Source organism: Tigriopus californicus, chromosome 9 (genome assembly GCF_007210705.1).
Source record: "Tigriopus californicus strain San Diego chromosome 9, Tcal_SD_v2.1, whole genome shotgun sequence".
Taxonomy (NCBI): Eukaryota; Metazoa; Arthropoda; class Copepoda; order Harpacticoida; family Harpacticidae; genus Tigriopus; species Tigriopus californicus.
In genome coordinates, this window is record NC_081448.1 from 9265947 (window position 1) to 9281613 (window position 15667).

The 15667-nt window shown below is 41.1% G+C and overlaps 2 protein-coding genes across 5 annotated transcripts in view; one reads left to right on the forward strand and one right to left on the reverse strand.

The window, feature by feature from the left end:
• The window catches only part of LOC131886859 (cytosolic carboxypeptidase 6-like), an 11559-nt gene extending 5437 nt beyond the window's left edge, over window positions 1-6122 (reverse strand). Inside the window, exons 1-5 of the mRNA XM_059235286.1 lie at window positions 5974-6122; window positions 1198-1320; window positions 1074-1124; window positions 749-917; window positions 32-248 (exon numbers count right to left, since the gene is read on the reverse strand). Coding sequence (XP_059091269.1) covers window positions 32-248; window positions 749-917; window positions 1074-1124; window positions 1198-1320; window positions 5974-6064 — 651 coding nt within the window. The 5' untranslated portion in view covers window positions 6065-6122. The remainder of the gene's footprint in view (window positions 1-31; window positions 249-748; window positions 918-1073; window positions 1125-1197; window positions 1321-5973) is intronic.
• Window positions 6123-9942: 3820 nt separating this feature from the next.
• LOC131886864 (ELAV-like protein 1) lies at window positions 9943-15297 on the forward strand. 4 transcript variants are annotated; one of them, XM_059235293.1, is made up of 8 exons: window positions 9943-10372; window positions 11165-11664; window positions 11750-11853; window positions 11919-12072; window positions 12142-12388; window positions 13004-13066; window positions 13408-13446; window positions 14246-15297. In XM_059235293.1, the coding sequence occupies exons 2-8, from the start codon at window positions 11334-11336 to the stop codon at window positions 14601-14603; spliced, it is 1296 nt and encodes a 431-aa protein (XP_059091276.1). In that variant the 5' UTR covers window positions 9943-10372; window positions 11165-11333; the 3' UTR covers window positions 14604-15297. The 4 variants fall into 4 exon arrangements, with proteins under 4 accessions (XP_059091276.1, XP_059091278.1, XP_059091277.1 ...); XM_059235295.1 differs by lacking the exon at window positions 13004-13066 and having other exon boundaries at window positions 9952-10372; XM_059235294.1 differs by lacking the exon at window positions 13408-13446 and having other exon boundaries at window positions 9954-10372.
• Window positions 15298-15667: the final 370 nt, after the last annotated feature.

Below are 15667 nucleotides of genomic sequence, written 5' to 3' on the forward strand. Positions count from 1 at the left end.
ATTGTTTTCATTGACCCCGAAATGTACTTACGATAGTTTGGCAATGCGATTTCATCGTCACAATATCGGGGTAGTCGTTGGCAATTCGACGCAGTACCGTCATGCATCTTGTGTAGGAGTAGGGAAATGTGAGTGCAAAATAGAAGCTCTCCTCCTCGTTATCAAAAACAAATGCAAACGAGAGCACGACTTTATTCGAATGTTCTGGCGACCGATAGTAGTACACCTGACTCGAAGGTAATCGCAGCCTATCCGAGAAACAATGGTTACTAAACTATGTCAGTCGATATCTTCTTTAGCAAGGAAATCATGGTTCCTTGGGTTCCAGGACAATCCTACTGTTCGGAAACTTGAGGTGGTTTTGTCGTCATTGATTGATTAGTTCCTTTGGTAATAAGTCTGGAATTACAGTTCGGTGAATTCAAGAACTTTTGGTTGGCTCCGGTTCATTGAAGACTCCAGTGTTTTAACTACAATCAAGCGAGAAAGCTTCTTGTTCTGCGAACCGGAGGTTTTGTTCCCCGTCCCCAAGGTTAGCTTTTGTTGGTAGGAGTCCGTCGGGAGCAATTAGAATTGTTTTGTCATGCAATCAAAAGACCAAAATCCCACTTCCAAGGTTACAACTTTTTTTTTCAAAAGGGAGCCTCAAACCCCACTCATCAATTGCAAATGCAAACTTTAGACATGAGGCCCTTGACTTCAAATTTTGAAGGACCAGTCTTTTTGTTTGTAGAGAAATCACTCTCACCATTTGGGACGATTGGTAGATCGAACTACAGGCGCCATTCCTTGTTGGAATAGATTCCTGCTTTTACTCAAATTGACCACGTTAAAAATGATTCGTTGCTTCTTCCTCACATTTTCTACGGAGAAGTGGAACCAAAATCGAACTCGAGGATTGCTTGTATCCGGACGAACTGGAACCAAATGACAAAGAGATTGCTTATGCTTCAGCGTCGGCTTGAAAGGACATTCATGAAAGATCTGCGGTCAATCCAAAAGTGGAGATACCAACAACGACTTTGAATCACGAACGACAAGTCTGACCGAAAAGAAGAAGAAAAAAGGCTTACTGAAAAGGTCATATTCATTTTCCGTAATGAAATCCACCCGACCAAGGTTTCCTGGGCAACAAAAGTCAATAGAAAACTTTTATCAGAACTTCAGCATTCGAAAAGACGACTGTTTGCGTCCTACCTGTTTCGAAGGAGGCATCGAAGCATAAGTGGCCTTGCTTGGCCTTACCAGAATGGCCTGGTGGCCGCATAACAACTCGCTCCACGTTACCCAAACCGCCTTCGGTGTCAGAGTCGTCCGAATCTAAAACAATAAACGCCGGGAGAACAATATTGTAATCCAATCGAGTGTTTCGTTGTTACTCTACTAGCACTTTTCCTCGTTTGTCTCATACTTATTCCACGAACCGCTTGAAAAATAAATGAATGGGCTAAAGATAATGATTTTATTTGCTATGTATGATCATTTTTTTTTGTTTACTTTTTGTGAAAATACGACTACACAAAAGTACCTAGAAATGTTTTATTGTAGAAAAAAGTTATGCTAGAGTGGTATTTTGAATAGAAAAATATGAAAGGACTTAACAGAATGTTCGCTTACAATTTTTGTATTTAAGCCATTGAAAAGATTTTCAGAGATGTTCAATTAGCTATGTGAAGAAAAGGAAATTTAAGAAACATTGTAGTGTGGCATCCTAATTTTCGGCGTTTAGTGAAGTGAGCATTTATGTAGACAAACATCACAACTAGACTTCTTTTTTCGAAAAATTGAAAAAAATGCTTTTTCGGTTTTTCGAAAATCTGTCAGCACCCAAAAACCGAAAAAATGTTCGATGAACTTCCCGCCAATTCAACGGACTCAAGCACTCCTTCAGGTCCATAATGGATAAATGTCCTATCAGAGGTTGGGGTTTAACATTAGGAAAAGGATTTAGACGAAAAAAGACAGAAGTGCAAACATTAATATACTGTATACACGGTTTTGCTATCCAAGACAAGCCCTTTACAAGTAAAGTATAATTTATGTTTTCTGAAAGGATATTAAAGCCCAAGCTTAGTATTCTCGGAAAGAACTCCGAATGTATTTGCTTTCTAGTTGATGGTATATCATAGCTGAGTGGTGTGATGTATCCAAGGCGGCACAGTGCCCCAAAGGATGTTAGTTCGAATCTCGCCTTTGGAAGACATCCTTATAAGGGAGGAGATGTGGTGCAGTAATTAGAGAAATTTTCTTTCATGCGAGGGAGCGCTGGTTTGATTCTCTTCCCTGACATTTCTCATGGAGACTTCTGTTCCATAATTGAGCTAAAGTTCAGAGAAAAATGAAAGCCTTGACAATTTCCTTCTACTTCGACGAATTCTTCGGTAATTTTTTGGAAAACGAAAAAAGAGCTTTTTCGTTTCGTTTTTGTATTTTTCGAAAAAAATAAAAGTCTAATCGCAACCAACTCGCAACGTGATTCAATTGAGTTTTGAACAATCGAGTGACTTGTGCTATAAACCTTCAAAAATATCATTTTTAGCAGTTCTGTCACTGTACTAATATCTTGGCAAAATATCAGAATAATGTTTGTGTCAATAAACCGTCAAATTGAAATAAATAGGAAATTCAGTCCATGCCCCGGGGCCCGGTGTAGTCTGGTTGTAATGTTTGCCTCAATTCTCCCTCCACAGAGTGACAAAAATCAGAGTGCCAGAAAAATTTTGTTTTTGAATTTTCTTTATTTCACATGGAGAATATTCCAATATGTTTACCGTCATGTGATTGTATCACGAGAAAATCGATGGAGCGAATTTTGTCTTTGCCGATCCGGAGGGTCAGCCCAATGCCAGCTAAGACACTCAAAACGAGTGACGTTACAATGTGGGCATGGAAGCCTTCCCCGAGCAGTTTACATAGGATTCTATTGCCCACGTCTACCTCTTTGGGACCTCCTAAACATCTTGTAACCCAGAGGATACTGCATTTCGTACCTTAGATGCCTGCTCAGCATGCTCAGAATACATGTTGGTTATGGACCAATCTCAGTGCTTCTGGTCGTTGAGACATGAAATAAAGCCGATTTGAGACTCCAAATCACCGCTTACGTACGCTCAACCGGGTAGAGAAATAAAAAGGTACCTTTTTCTGATGAATAGGTCGGACAGAAGGAAAATATTTTTACTTAAACGGAAAAGAAACCCCACTAGAGGTGCGTTTATTTAGCCTTCGTAACGCCTGGCAAAGTGAAGCACATTAGAAGAAAGATTCCAACTCTGCTGAAAACACAGCTTCCGTATTTTCTAATTTATGAAAGGGATTGACAGCAACTGGCTAAGACAGTATGAAAAGGCGATTCACATCTGCAAATTCTAAATTATGAAGCTAACCACACGGCTGTGCGAATACGAACAACATTGTGAAGTCGATTGCTTCGCAGTCAAGGAAGTCGAAGAAAAGGAAAGGTCAATCTTTTGGTTTTAAAAGACTGAAATGAGTCAAGCCTATCAGTGTCGTTAAATTTTGGGACATATTTCCTTTGATCCAGATGATCCAAACTTTTTAACGTAACTTTCAAGTTGGAAATTGGTTGTACTTAAAAAAATTCAATCGCAATCGTAAGTTTGATTGAAAATTGCGTCCAGTTTCAAATCATCACGGTAATACCGTACATACTATTGTCCTGCAGCTGCAATCATAATGGCAAATTATTGCACTCTATAAGTTTTTAAAACCAAAGTACGATCAACGTCATAGTTTGGAGTGTTCTGGGCTCGTTCTCTTTGTCTTAACAAGACAAATATTATGATAAATAGGCCCGGCCAAAATTTGCAAATAAATTTGGTTTTGATTGACAGCAAATGAATTTGCAAAAAGATTTGCAAATGAACTTGCCAAAACTGAGGCAGTGAAAGTTCTGAAGGACTGTAAGGGCTATTTTTGCTTTCTGCATCAAACAATATGTAAATGAAAGGAAAGATAATTATCTCATAATATCAACAAATTAACCATCTATCTCATGTCCATTTACTCCATACTGTATCAAAACGTTTTGATATGTGTCTGGTTTTTAATAAAAGGAGGAGACGTGGTGTAATGGTTAGCGCAGTTTCCTAACATGAGAGAGGTCCCCGGTTCGTTTCTCCTCCCCGACCTTTCTCAAGGAAACTTTTAGACGCTAACCACGCCCACAGACGGAGAACCAATCTGATACGGACTACGACACTGCCTATTGGAACTTTATACAGATGATGTGATGGCTAGCTTCGCTGGCCGGGCGAGGTTACCCCTCCGACCCTAGCACCCCAAATACAAAAATAATAATAATAATACTTAATTCAAATCAAGCTCTGTTCCAACCTTTGAAAAGAGTATAAAAATGCAAAGATGAAAGAGAGACAGAAAGAATTAAAGAATGATGAATTGATGGAATACATAAGCAGGTTAGTAATATCTCTGCAACCCATTTTTATTTTCATGTACTTTCTGTTAAAAAGCTTTTAGAAAAAAAAAATCTTTGAATTTCATTACCACAATTGCTTCACAAAAATTGACCAAAATTGAAGAAATGTATTATGACTTGTAGAATTGGCAGAAATTGCATAGTAATTGCGGGGCTATGTCAAATACTGCTGATATAATTGCAAACTTTGCAGATTCAATAGATTTGTAGAAAAATTTGCACTATTTGCAAAATTTGCAGAATCAAGTTTTGGTTGGCCCTAATTGTACACTTGGAGAAAATGACAAATTTGGCGTTCAGTAGAAATTCGAGAGGGCTGCAATAACCGGCTTGCTTCTCCATGCTGTTCAAATCACTCTCGTTCAAACATCCGTAACCTTCAAACTTTATTGATCCGCAGCTTGGTAATGAAAAATATGAGCACTCAATTTTCCAATAAGCGGTTCACAGAATTCCAAGAAAAAACCATTGTCAATAGAAAAAAATGGTGGTCAAAACCTTACCTCCGACAAAAACCATGGCTGTGTGTGATAGAACTTGCATGGTGAGTTGATAATTCACGAGAACATGATCAAGCACTGATGTGCAGGACACTGCTTCTAACCGTAAACTGATATTGAAAGTTAGCCCAATATGATCGCTTCACAGAACTAGTGGCCAACCGAGACGTCCCTACGTCCTTGGTCAACTTTTCCTCCTTGTTGCACCTTTAGGCTTGACTGAACCCCGAGCGGATCTCAAGCGATCCCCGAGTGAGAATTTATGGACAACATGGACAAAACTTTGAGCTTTTCGCACTCCGGTCCCAGCTAATAGACGGCCAAAGATTTCAGTTGAGACACTCAAGCCTATCTTGAGACTTTGACGAGCATTTACCCCACCTACACTACCGTGGTACCCTAACTTTCGGTGAGCCCGCTCTTGAGCGAGTGTCCCCCCGTTTACAGTGGAACCAACGAACTCAAAGGACTGACTTGCGGCCAAATCTCGAGAAGGCCAAGTGCGACGAACGAACGTACGTGTTGTAAATAAGTGATCGCTGACTTTGTTTAGGACTACCATTTGTTCCGGCCACGTAGTAGCCACAACAATGCTGGTATGTACGAAACAACAACACGCACGCACACACACCAGGCAAATCCAGAGAACAAAACAAACGTGCTCTTGTGGTGCAACCAAAGAATAGGTAGCAGCGACCTCCTTGTAAATAATGCCTAACCTTAAGAGTAAAGACAGGGTTTGGGGAACTTGATGAAGGTTATCAAGTTATACTCGGATCTGTGGTAGCGGTTCCATGTTCCATTCTAGATTCACTTAGAGAAGTGGGACCAGTCGTTCTTGGGACGCCGAACAATATGTATAACCAGAGCGTCGAGGAGGGAATAAAGTTTGGTTCATGCATATTACTAGTTTGCGACTAACGATGACATGCCTCGGGTGATAAAGTTAGGGGAATGCCATTCGTTCACGATTTGGGTGCCGCACGAAGATGTTGATCCACTTGGTATACTTACCGCCAACACAAACCATGGAGCAAAAGGTGGCCTTCACTGCACAACCTTCAATGTTGACAGCCTTGCACATGTTCGTGCCACTCCCATCCATTAGGAATGATCACTCTTGGGCGGGGTTCTTTTTATTTATGAGGTGGCAAATCAAAGTCCCACATAGAGCACACCATCCAGTTATGGCACAACAAACGTGTGCAAAAAGCCAAGAACGACTAAAACCACCAATAACCCTGGAACATATTTTTGCCATCGACTGAAATCCAATATTGCGTGCCAATTTTATAACATCGGGAAGGAGGGGATTCAAGGCTCGGAAACCAGGCTACATCAAAAAGGGCGAGTTCAACGTAAGATTTCAGGAGCATTGACCACACAAGACTTTTTGCTTTGAAGCATTTATCTAACTGAGACCAAATCTAGAAATTCCGGAAACATGCATTCACGTCTGAATTTGGCCAGATGTAACAATAACCGTTAATCGCCCGACATCTTGCCATAAGAATAATTTATTGATTCTGGACTGTGGACTGGTTCTAAGTTTCTATGGGTATCAATTACAAAGTACTTTAACTGCGCCCTTGGCTATTTTCTTTTCAGTGGGATTCTTTAATCCTTAGGTTTGAGAACAAGTGTAGGAGTAAAGGGAGAAAGCTTGAGCTTTAATATCATTCTCGTATGCCACCAGTACTAATTTAGTTAGAACAATGGATCCGTCATATTAGTTCCGTTATTTTCAATCTTTGGGACCCACATTTTCAATTTTATTGAGGGCCCCTACCCTGTTAGGAGAAAGAGGGGGGGGGGGGAAGGCGGGCAGAACTATTCTTGAAACAACTCAATGATTTCATGGATCTGAATTTGACTTTCATAACTGACAGGAAGCCGAACGCAACGCTCGGAAACTTTTCTTCATGGCTTTGACCTTAACAATAGAATTCTGGACAGTCCAGAAATATATTCCTTAGCATGCTATTTCAATGGCTGAAGTGTCGGACATGAATGCTTGGAATCTGGACGGGGACGCCAAGGTTGAGAATTAATAACTCTGATTTGAGGCAATGCATTATTTTGCAATTGATAATTTAGTTTTTACCTTTAGCTTTCAAACTCAATCCTTGATCCCTGACACCACAGAAGCCAGCCAAAATTCTCAGGGATCAAGGATTGAGCTTTGAGGCCAAGTGGGAAAACAAAACTGTCACTTGCGAATGAATTTTGGCATCATTGTGATAACATTTTTGTTCATTCTCATTTCACCAACAGTTTCCAATGACATTATTCATTGCTAGTCATATGACATTGATTCGGTTTTTGTATTTCAGTCCTGCACAGCCCTTCCCTGTGGCGCCCCTTACGGAGAATTTGGACCCTATTTGGAGCCCTTTGATCCATTGTTACATTGGTGAACGTTATTCTCCACCGGTTAGCTGGCGGTGCTACTTTTTTAAACTTAACCTAACCTAATCAAACCTAACCTAACCTTACCTAACCTAACCCAACACGATATTAACAACCCTTAAACTCTCTATGTAAACCTTATGAAATTTTGCCACAAATATAAAAACGAGCACCGCCAACTAATCGGTGGAGAATAACGTTTATCTTGTTACATTCCACTGGTGAGGACGGTTTTAAAGATTTTTTCACAAGCTTGCATGAATGTGTTCTCTTTGATTTTATAATCTAACACCTTGATCCCACTTGGTCTGTAAACTTCTTCCACTCCTCCTGTTGGTTTGAATTTTCAAATTTCATAGACAACATCCACAATTGGTTTTGACAAATCTAGTCCATTCACTGGACCAAACATCAAGTCGACCAGCATCAACTCGAATGGCTTCTACTTGATCAATGCCAATTTAAAGGTTTTCAATTCAAGGCACATCTAGACAACACAGTTGACTTTTGTATTTGGATTAAGGTCAAAATATGAATGATATATAGTTTTACTTTTTTAAAGACATATGGAGAAAGTGAAATTTCAATTGCATGTAATGACAGTTGTAGTGAATCACATTCATTGGCCATGTTTTTGTAATTGTTTACATTTTTGGCCATTGACTTGATTTTTTTGTTGAGTTAAAATCAGTCGAATTAATGTATCCGAGTTGATGTTGGTCGAGTTGTTACGTTACCGGCTCTGACGTCTCTTCTCTTTAATTCAATGCTCTCATTTCGTTCTCAAATCCGATGAAAGACAAGAGTTCTGCAAACTGTTTTCGCTTTTACTAAACTAAACAAAGCCTATGCAAAACTATATTCTCTAACACCTTTTAAAGACTGGCTCTTCACGCGTCGAAGTAAGGCCCGTTGATATATACTAGTTGTATATAATATAGTTGATATATAAATAGTTCAAACAGCTTACTTTCCATAATATTTCAGTTCTGTGGTCAAGTCGTTATTCAATGGCCGTGTTGCATATAAATAGATAGATAAATGCCACACAAAATCATGATTCCGATGTCAACCAGGAATCAAATGACGAATTTTACTTGTTTACAAATCATCGAAACAAAAAAGTAAACGTTCTTTTCTGAAATGGCAACATTTCTTAAGACAAATCATCATTCTTATCATTTGTCTAATAAACTTGTCAATACAAATCAGAAGGACCAAACTATTCTGAATTTCGTATTCAAAGCCAAAACATTCCAGCTAAAGTTCTTTGGGCGACAATTGACGACCTAGAGATTTATTTGTAAATACTTCTTCCCATAGCCTTGCACATCCATCTTTTCGATCAAAAAGTGTTTTGTTTGTAAACTGTTAAACAAGAAGGTTAAATGGACTAACCCTTAGGCAAAAGATGGCTTAACCAAAGCCAAAATGGAAAAGATTTCGGGGAAAAAATCCGTGAAACATAATTGTTAATCATTAGCATTCGAGGGCGAACATTTAGGTATTGAACATAGAAAATAATAATCTTCATTTCTAAAATTTACGAGTCTGCTTCTTGGCGGCGTTGGGGCTGAAAGAACTTCATGATCAATTTTATAATGCTCTTAGTTTATGAAATGGAAGACGGGCATCACCGCTAAAACAAAAACAATAATGATGCTCGTACGTAGAGCCAATGTCATCAAACGTCTGCCCAGACCGATAGACAAACTGAGACTGAGGCTTGTGTACACTTCGCTGTGATGTAGCACTTGCAAAGGAAAAAGTCTCCTAATCGAACGGAAGCAAAGCTACGATAGAGCCCCACATGAGAAAAAGGCTAGGGGACTCTGCTTGTTTTGTGTAGCGGTAGCTCCAGCATACTTAGAAAGCCCCTTTCTGAGTCCGCTCTTTCATGTCTAGCAGAGGTAGATTTAGCTGTCGCCGTCGATATTTTCCTCGTTTTGTCTTTCACCGCGATGGGTGCCATGAGGACTGGGATAGTGTCCCTTCCCCGTTAAAGAGCAAGAATGAAAGGGAGAGAGGGAGAGAGGGAGAGACAGTCTGACATACTACACAACACCGCCCGTTCATCGCCAAGGCAAAGCAGAACCGAGAGAGGGAATGACAAGGAAAAGGGAACTGCTTCTCCCATCATCGATCGTCGAATTCGAGGGCACCAAGCACCATCTGCCTTGGAGCTTTCCTGGATTCAGCTGGCATCAGTTCTTCTCCAGTGGTGGTGATGATGGCAAGTGGCACGAGGGTTCACTGGACGTGCTCGCCAAAGGGCACAGAAGGAGAAGGAGGAGGAAGAGGAGGCGGAGAAGAAGAAGCAGAAATAAATGGATCGATATTTTAGAGCCGTGTCCATCCACACCACCGCCTTTCATTTCAGCCGAGTCCCGGACACCCCTTGGGAGCTTAACGCACGTGTACACGAGATTTCCAAAGGGAATGGTGCTGTAGGACGCAGGCTGTACGTAGTCTTGGTGGTGCTGAAGGGCTTTCGGCTTTCGCTTAAGGCAACTTCATAGAGGGAGCAGATCCGGGTAACGGTGAAGGGCTCCTCTCTCTCTTTCTCTCCTTCTTCTTCAGGCGAGAGGGCAATTCCTGGGCTTGGTGTTAGCGTTCTGCTGGGGCTCTTTCTTTGATCTGCTCTCGTCCGGCAATGACGGCGATGCATTAGCACTCAGTGTAGCTTTCTGTTTATTTCTTGCCGTTTCCCGTGATCGTTTCTCATTCGGTCTGTTTAATTTAAAAATAATATAGTGCTCATATCTTGGATCAGTTCTTGCATTTTTCTGGTTTTCTGATTTTGCGTTTTATCACAAGAGTTTTCGAAAGCAACAAGAAACACTCCAACGTCAAAGTCAAACTGATTTAAACCAAAACCATCTGCAAAACGGCAAAACCAAGAAGACGGCCTGGCTGTTAAACTCAACAATCCAAGTCTATCTATCGCAAGTGAAACGACTGGATCCTCCATTACCGAAACACAACGCCAGGAAACAAACTCAAGGTAAGATTCTCGTAACATCATTAAGCCCATGTCCGGCATTGGGCTCCACCCCACGTGTTAGCCAGGATGTAAGGGCAAAATAAAAATATAAGATCTTTATGGCACGAGCTCCTTTGCTCATATTCATCTTAATTTTAGAAGCCGTGCACTGGGAAAGGTGGATTCAAGAACCAAGTTGAATTACGCTTATCTCTCATCAGCCTTCATACCACACCCAGTGTAATGGGAAGTTATCGATTCCTTGGAGCTCCCCTCCTCGTTTCTCCTTTTCTTGTTCCCTCTTGTACTTGATGTTCTACTCGTTCTTTTTGGCCAGCTGGAACGCTTTCTGCCCACGCGCTTTCTATCGGCCGCTCGCTACCACCACTACGAGTAGAACAACGTCTGCTTTGCAAGTTTTACAGCCCAGGGTGCCACTGCAATGACGACGTTTGCTGTACTATGAATGGCACTGGCACTGAGCTTTTCCTTTTGGGGAAAATTGGGGCCTTTCCACCGAGTGGATGGTTCCACAGGGGTAGCGCCTCAGTAGAAAGCGTGGTTGATAACGTGCAGTGTAAAACAGGGCTTTGCATTGTTTTTCCCCGGTTGGTTCTTTAGAGAATGTCAAATCAAAAGTGAGTGGTTGGGAATTTCTTTCAAAATGGGATGAAGGGAATCCTTGGAGCCGGTCAATGCAGGCTTCCAGAGCCTGTGTATGAGAGCAAATTTCACTATTTCACTAAGACTAAGGTCAACGACCTTTGCCACGAGGTCCTTTTATTTTGAGTTATTTTTCATTCTCATTTTCAGAATTTTCCAAACGAGAGACGTTGTCTATTGCAAAGCAAACATAGAACAAATTTTGTATCACACTTGATTTCCTTCGAGCACAAAGGTGTGACTACAATTTCAAGCCCACCCACCACCCTTCAGCAGTCCTTTTTACTACCCCTTTATTTGACACTCTTCATCGTCCGTGATGATGCAAAACGGAATGGAACTTCCTGTGCAGACGGGCATGGCTTCAACTGGACCCGTGCCACAGCACCCTTCGCCCGTGGCTACATCGGTCTCACCTCAGCCTCCACCCCACGTGGTGGGTGTCAATACTCAACAACCGCAACCACAACAACAACTCTCTGGTCAGACTCATCAAGTCCAAAACATGGGACAGGATGACGAGGATGGGAATAAAACGAACTTGATTGTCAACTATCTTCCACAAACTATGACTCAAGAGGAGATCCGATCCTTGTTCTCTTCGATTGGAGAGGTGGAAAGTTGCAAGCTAATTCGAGACAAAGTTACAGGTAGGGGAAAGTTTCAAAACAAAAAGCAAACATGGTGAAAGGAGGCATTCGTATGACAAAGCGGCCTTTTGTTCAATAATTTTAGGTCAAAGCTTGGGATACGGATTTGTCAATTACCATCACATTGAGGATGCCGACAAAGCCATCCAAACTTTAAATGGATTACGACTTCAAAACAAAACTATTAAGGTGCGCGCTTTCGAGGGTTGAAATATGATTGATTTTGCAACTATATTGATATTTTATTTCAATAGGTCTCCTATGCCAGACCAAGTAGTGAAGCAATAAAAGGTGCCAATCTGTACGTCTCTGGCTTGCCAAAGCACATGACCCAACCTGATCTGGAACGCTTGTTCTCCTCATGTGGTAACATCATCACTTCCAGGATCCTCTGTGATAACATCACAGGTAATTTGAAGTAGTCAAGTGGATTTAAATTCCCCCAGTCTTCAATTTTGTCGAGATGGTCACTTTTAGGTTTGTCCAAGGGAGTTGGATTTATTCGCTTTGACCAACGCATGGAGGCCGAGCGAGCTATTCAAAAGCTCAATGGCACAATTCCAGAGGGCGCTAGCGATCCCGTTACCGTCAAGTTTGCAAATAACCCAAGTAACAATGCCAAGGCCATCCCTCCATTGGCCGCTTACTTGGCCCCAACTGCAGCAGCCCGTCGAGCATTTGGCGGTGCTCTACATCCGGCAGCGGCTGCAGCGAGTCGCTTTAGGTGAGTGTGCTCTCAGGGCGATTCTTTCCAAGCCGTTTGTAGAAGGGTTTCTTCCTGTGATCTAAATAAGCAATTTGAAGTTCGGTGCTTTGGTGACATTTTTGATCAGTGTTGTCGTAATATCAAAACTGCTACTAAGGAGGATGGGTTGATCCTAATTTTGAATTGTCTAGTAGCATTTTGTAGACAATTCGCGAGTTTTGCTCCTCTTTCCTTGTATTGAGTCTGCATACTACTAAGTTAGTTCGATTCGGTTTCTTTACTCGAACGATCAAGCAACTCGTTCAAGAATCCTGTGCTGTATGTAGGCAGTGCGCTCAAACTTACTTTATGTACCTTAATACCATTGGAACACATTCTTGGTTGACCCCCACACATGGATCAGTTCTTATTCTTTTTGTAAAACAACGTTGCTGTTGTAATGATACTCTCTAAGTCCTATCCAACTTTGTTCCAAACGTCGTTCTGGTTATTATGATTATATTCTCATTATTCATGTGTCCTGTCTCCGCACTCACTATTCATACTACTTATATCATGATTCTCATCGTTACCTCTAAGTTGATTATTGGTTTCATTTTTTCTTCCAACGCATCTTTTATTTTTCCTTGACAGCCCCTATTGCATTCCATCGGCAGCGGCCGGGTTATCACTGGATTTAAGTTTCAAAGATCCGGGGTAAGTTTTTGTTCTACACTTATTTCGCATAATCTTATTTAGTTGCGTGGGCTCCACTTCTTGGCGCCCCATTCTCTTCTTCATTGGAATGAATGAAAACCGAATCTCCTTATGTGTGCTCTTTGACTTTTTTGTACCAATACCGTATCATATCCTACGCGTTCAAAACAAACCACTTCAAAGATCCATCTTCAAAAATTGGCCTGGGCACCATATTGGAAGCTTTTATAAGTGCCCCAAAGCGTTTCGTTCGTTTTTGATCTCATTGATATTATTCTGGACACGCCAACCCCTTAATTTATTTGTGTTCTTGTTCTTTCATTTGTCCTTGATTTTCCCAGCGCTGGGAAACCTATTTTGGGTGGCAAGGCCCTTTCCAGGCAAGTACTCTATGATTGGCCATTTTCAAAGCAACACGAACCTTTGAACCACTCACTTACCTCCTTCCGTCCCACCGTCGTTCCACTAACACCCTGTAACGTAATAGTCATCCAAAGTTGAGCCATGTTAACACAATTTCGTTGACCGCGGACCCAAAAAAATTGTTTGCCCTTATAAAAAGTCCGATTGTCCAACGGGTATTACGTCAAATTCTGCTAGCCAAAAAAGTGATTTATTAATCTGATACTTCAATATCCTTACGCAGACATTGCAGCAAGTTTTAAAATCACAAAAGAAAGTGGGAGGAACAATTTGTGAACATACATTTTTATGACCAGCAGGATTTGACCAATCGGTCCTTGCCATTTCAATTACACGATACTTTCTTGCAGTAGAGTAGTGCATGTTCCTGCGTTCACATATTAAAGAAAGCACGTTCCTGTCTGGGCATTCCAGTTTAGACATTCCAGTTAAAACGACAAATGAAAGATCTTTTTTAACTTACAAATCAATCTCTAGCTCACTATTAATGGGTTTGCTGATGCTAAACCTATTTGTTGAGGTTTACCGTTCCGTATTATTTTTGTTTCCGTCACCTGAATTGGTATCAGAACGAACTCTTTGGCTTGATTCCGAGGTACGTCTTTCCTTGTGAGAAAAATTCGCGCAGTCAAAGTAAAGTACGACGTCAAAGATCTTCATACTATTTGAAAGCGCCCATCAATCTCTCCTCCTTATCTTGAATTGGTCAAATTATATTTTCCCGGTCTTTAAACTTTGTGTGGTTGCCATTTTCAGATATTCTCCATTGGCTGGAGAGCTCCTAACCGGTAACCCGATTCTTCCTGGCACTGGTAGTACTGGTGGAGGGGGAACAGCCGCAGCGGCTCTAAACGGAAGTGGTTGGTGCATTTTTGTCTACAATTTGGCTCCAGAGACGGAGGAAAATATTCTCTGGCAACTCTTCGGTCCGTTTGGGGCTGTTCAAAACGTGAAGGTCATCCGAGATCTTCAAACCAACAAGTGCAAGGGTTTTGGTTTCGTCACCATGACCAACTATGACGAATGTCTGGTGGCCATTCAGTCCCTTAATGGATACACCTTGGGCAATCGGGTGCTTCAAGTGAGCTTTAAGACCAACAACCGGAAGTCTTAGGAAGCAGCTATCCCAAGAAAAAGAAGAAACAGAAGTCCAACAAGACCAGATCAACCCAACAACTATCCTGTTCTATGCTCTATGACCGATACTTGAATTTTGTCGTTTTCTTAGATTTACGGTCTAGCCTAAGCCTTTACCGACATTGTCATTATAATCAGCATTACATTCACCATTATGGAATCAGTTTCAAGCTATTCCTATCATGATCATTTTTATGATTCATACCTCCACCCTCATCATTCCCACTACCACCATCACACCCACCCTCAGCATTACTAATCTCATTGCCATCACCACCACCACCAACAACAACAACAAGAACAACAACAAAACGACAACCAACACTATCATGATTGATTTGATTCTTATCTAGTCCTTTTACCGCTCTCCTCTACCTTTATGATCATGATTCAATGTTCAAGAACCTAATTAATCGTATGATTATATGTTTCACCTATCCTCATATTGCTCCTTCTCATCATCTCCTGTATCATATTTGTTGTTATGGATAACTTCTAGTCAACACGAAAAACAACAACGGTAAGCAACTGGATTACAGTTATTAATAGTTTGAAATACTCAGAACGTCATAACGTTGCCGACCTAATTTAGCTTGATATTGAAGTTATGAACCTTGTCGTCATTTTATCTAATTTGATTCAACTTGGTCAATAAAGTATGTCAAACAGCATTACAAGTCATAGCGAATGGTTTGTTATATACATTTATTTGTCCATTCTTTTTTAGGTTGCCAAATATTTTTTCTAACCCCCTACTTCCATTTGGGGTAGTGTCTTTGCCTTTTCAGGCCATTTAGGTTGTTCAGGAACCTGCCAAACCATTTTAGGAAATGTACCCATCAGATGCAAAGGCTGTTAAACGGATGTATGTTGACGACCTTGCAACAGGGTCTGCTAACACGGCAGGTGCGAAAGGCTGGACGATGAAATATTTGCCCAGTTTTTGGCCAGTATGAAAAAACGCACAAATGGCTATCCAATAAACCAAAGGTTCTTAGGGACATCCCAATAGAACATCAGAACTTCTTGGAGTCCCATATG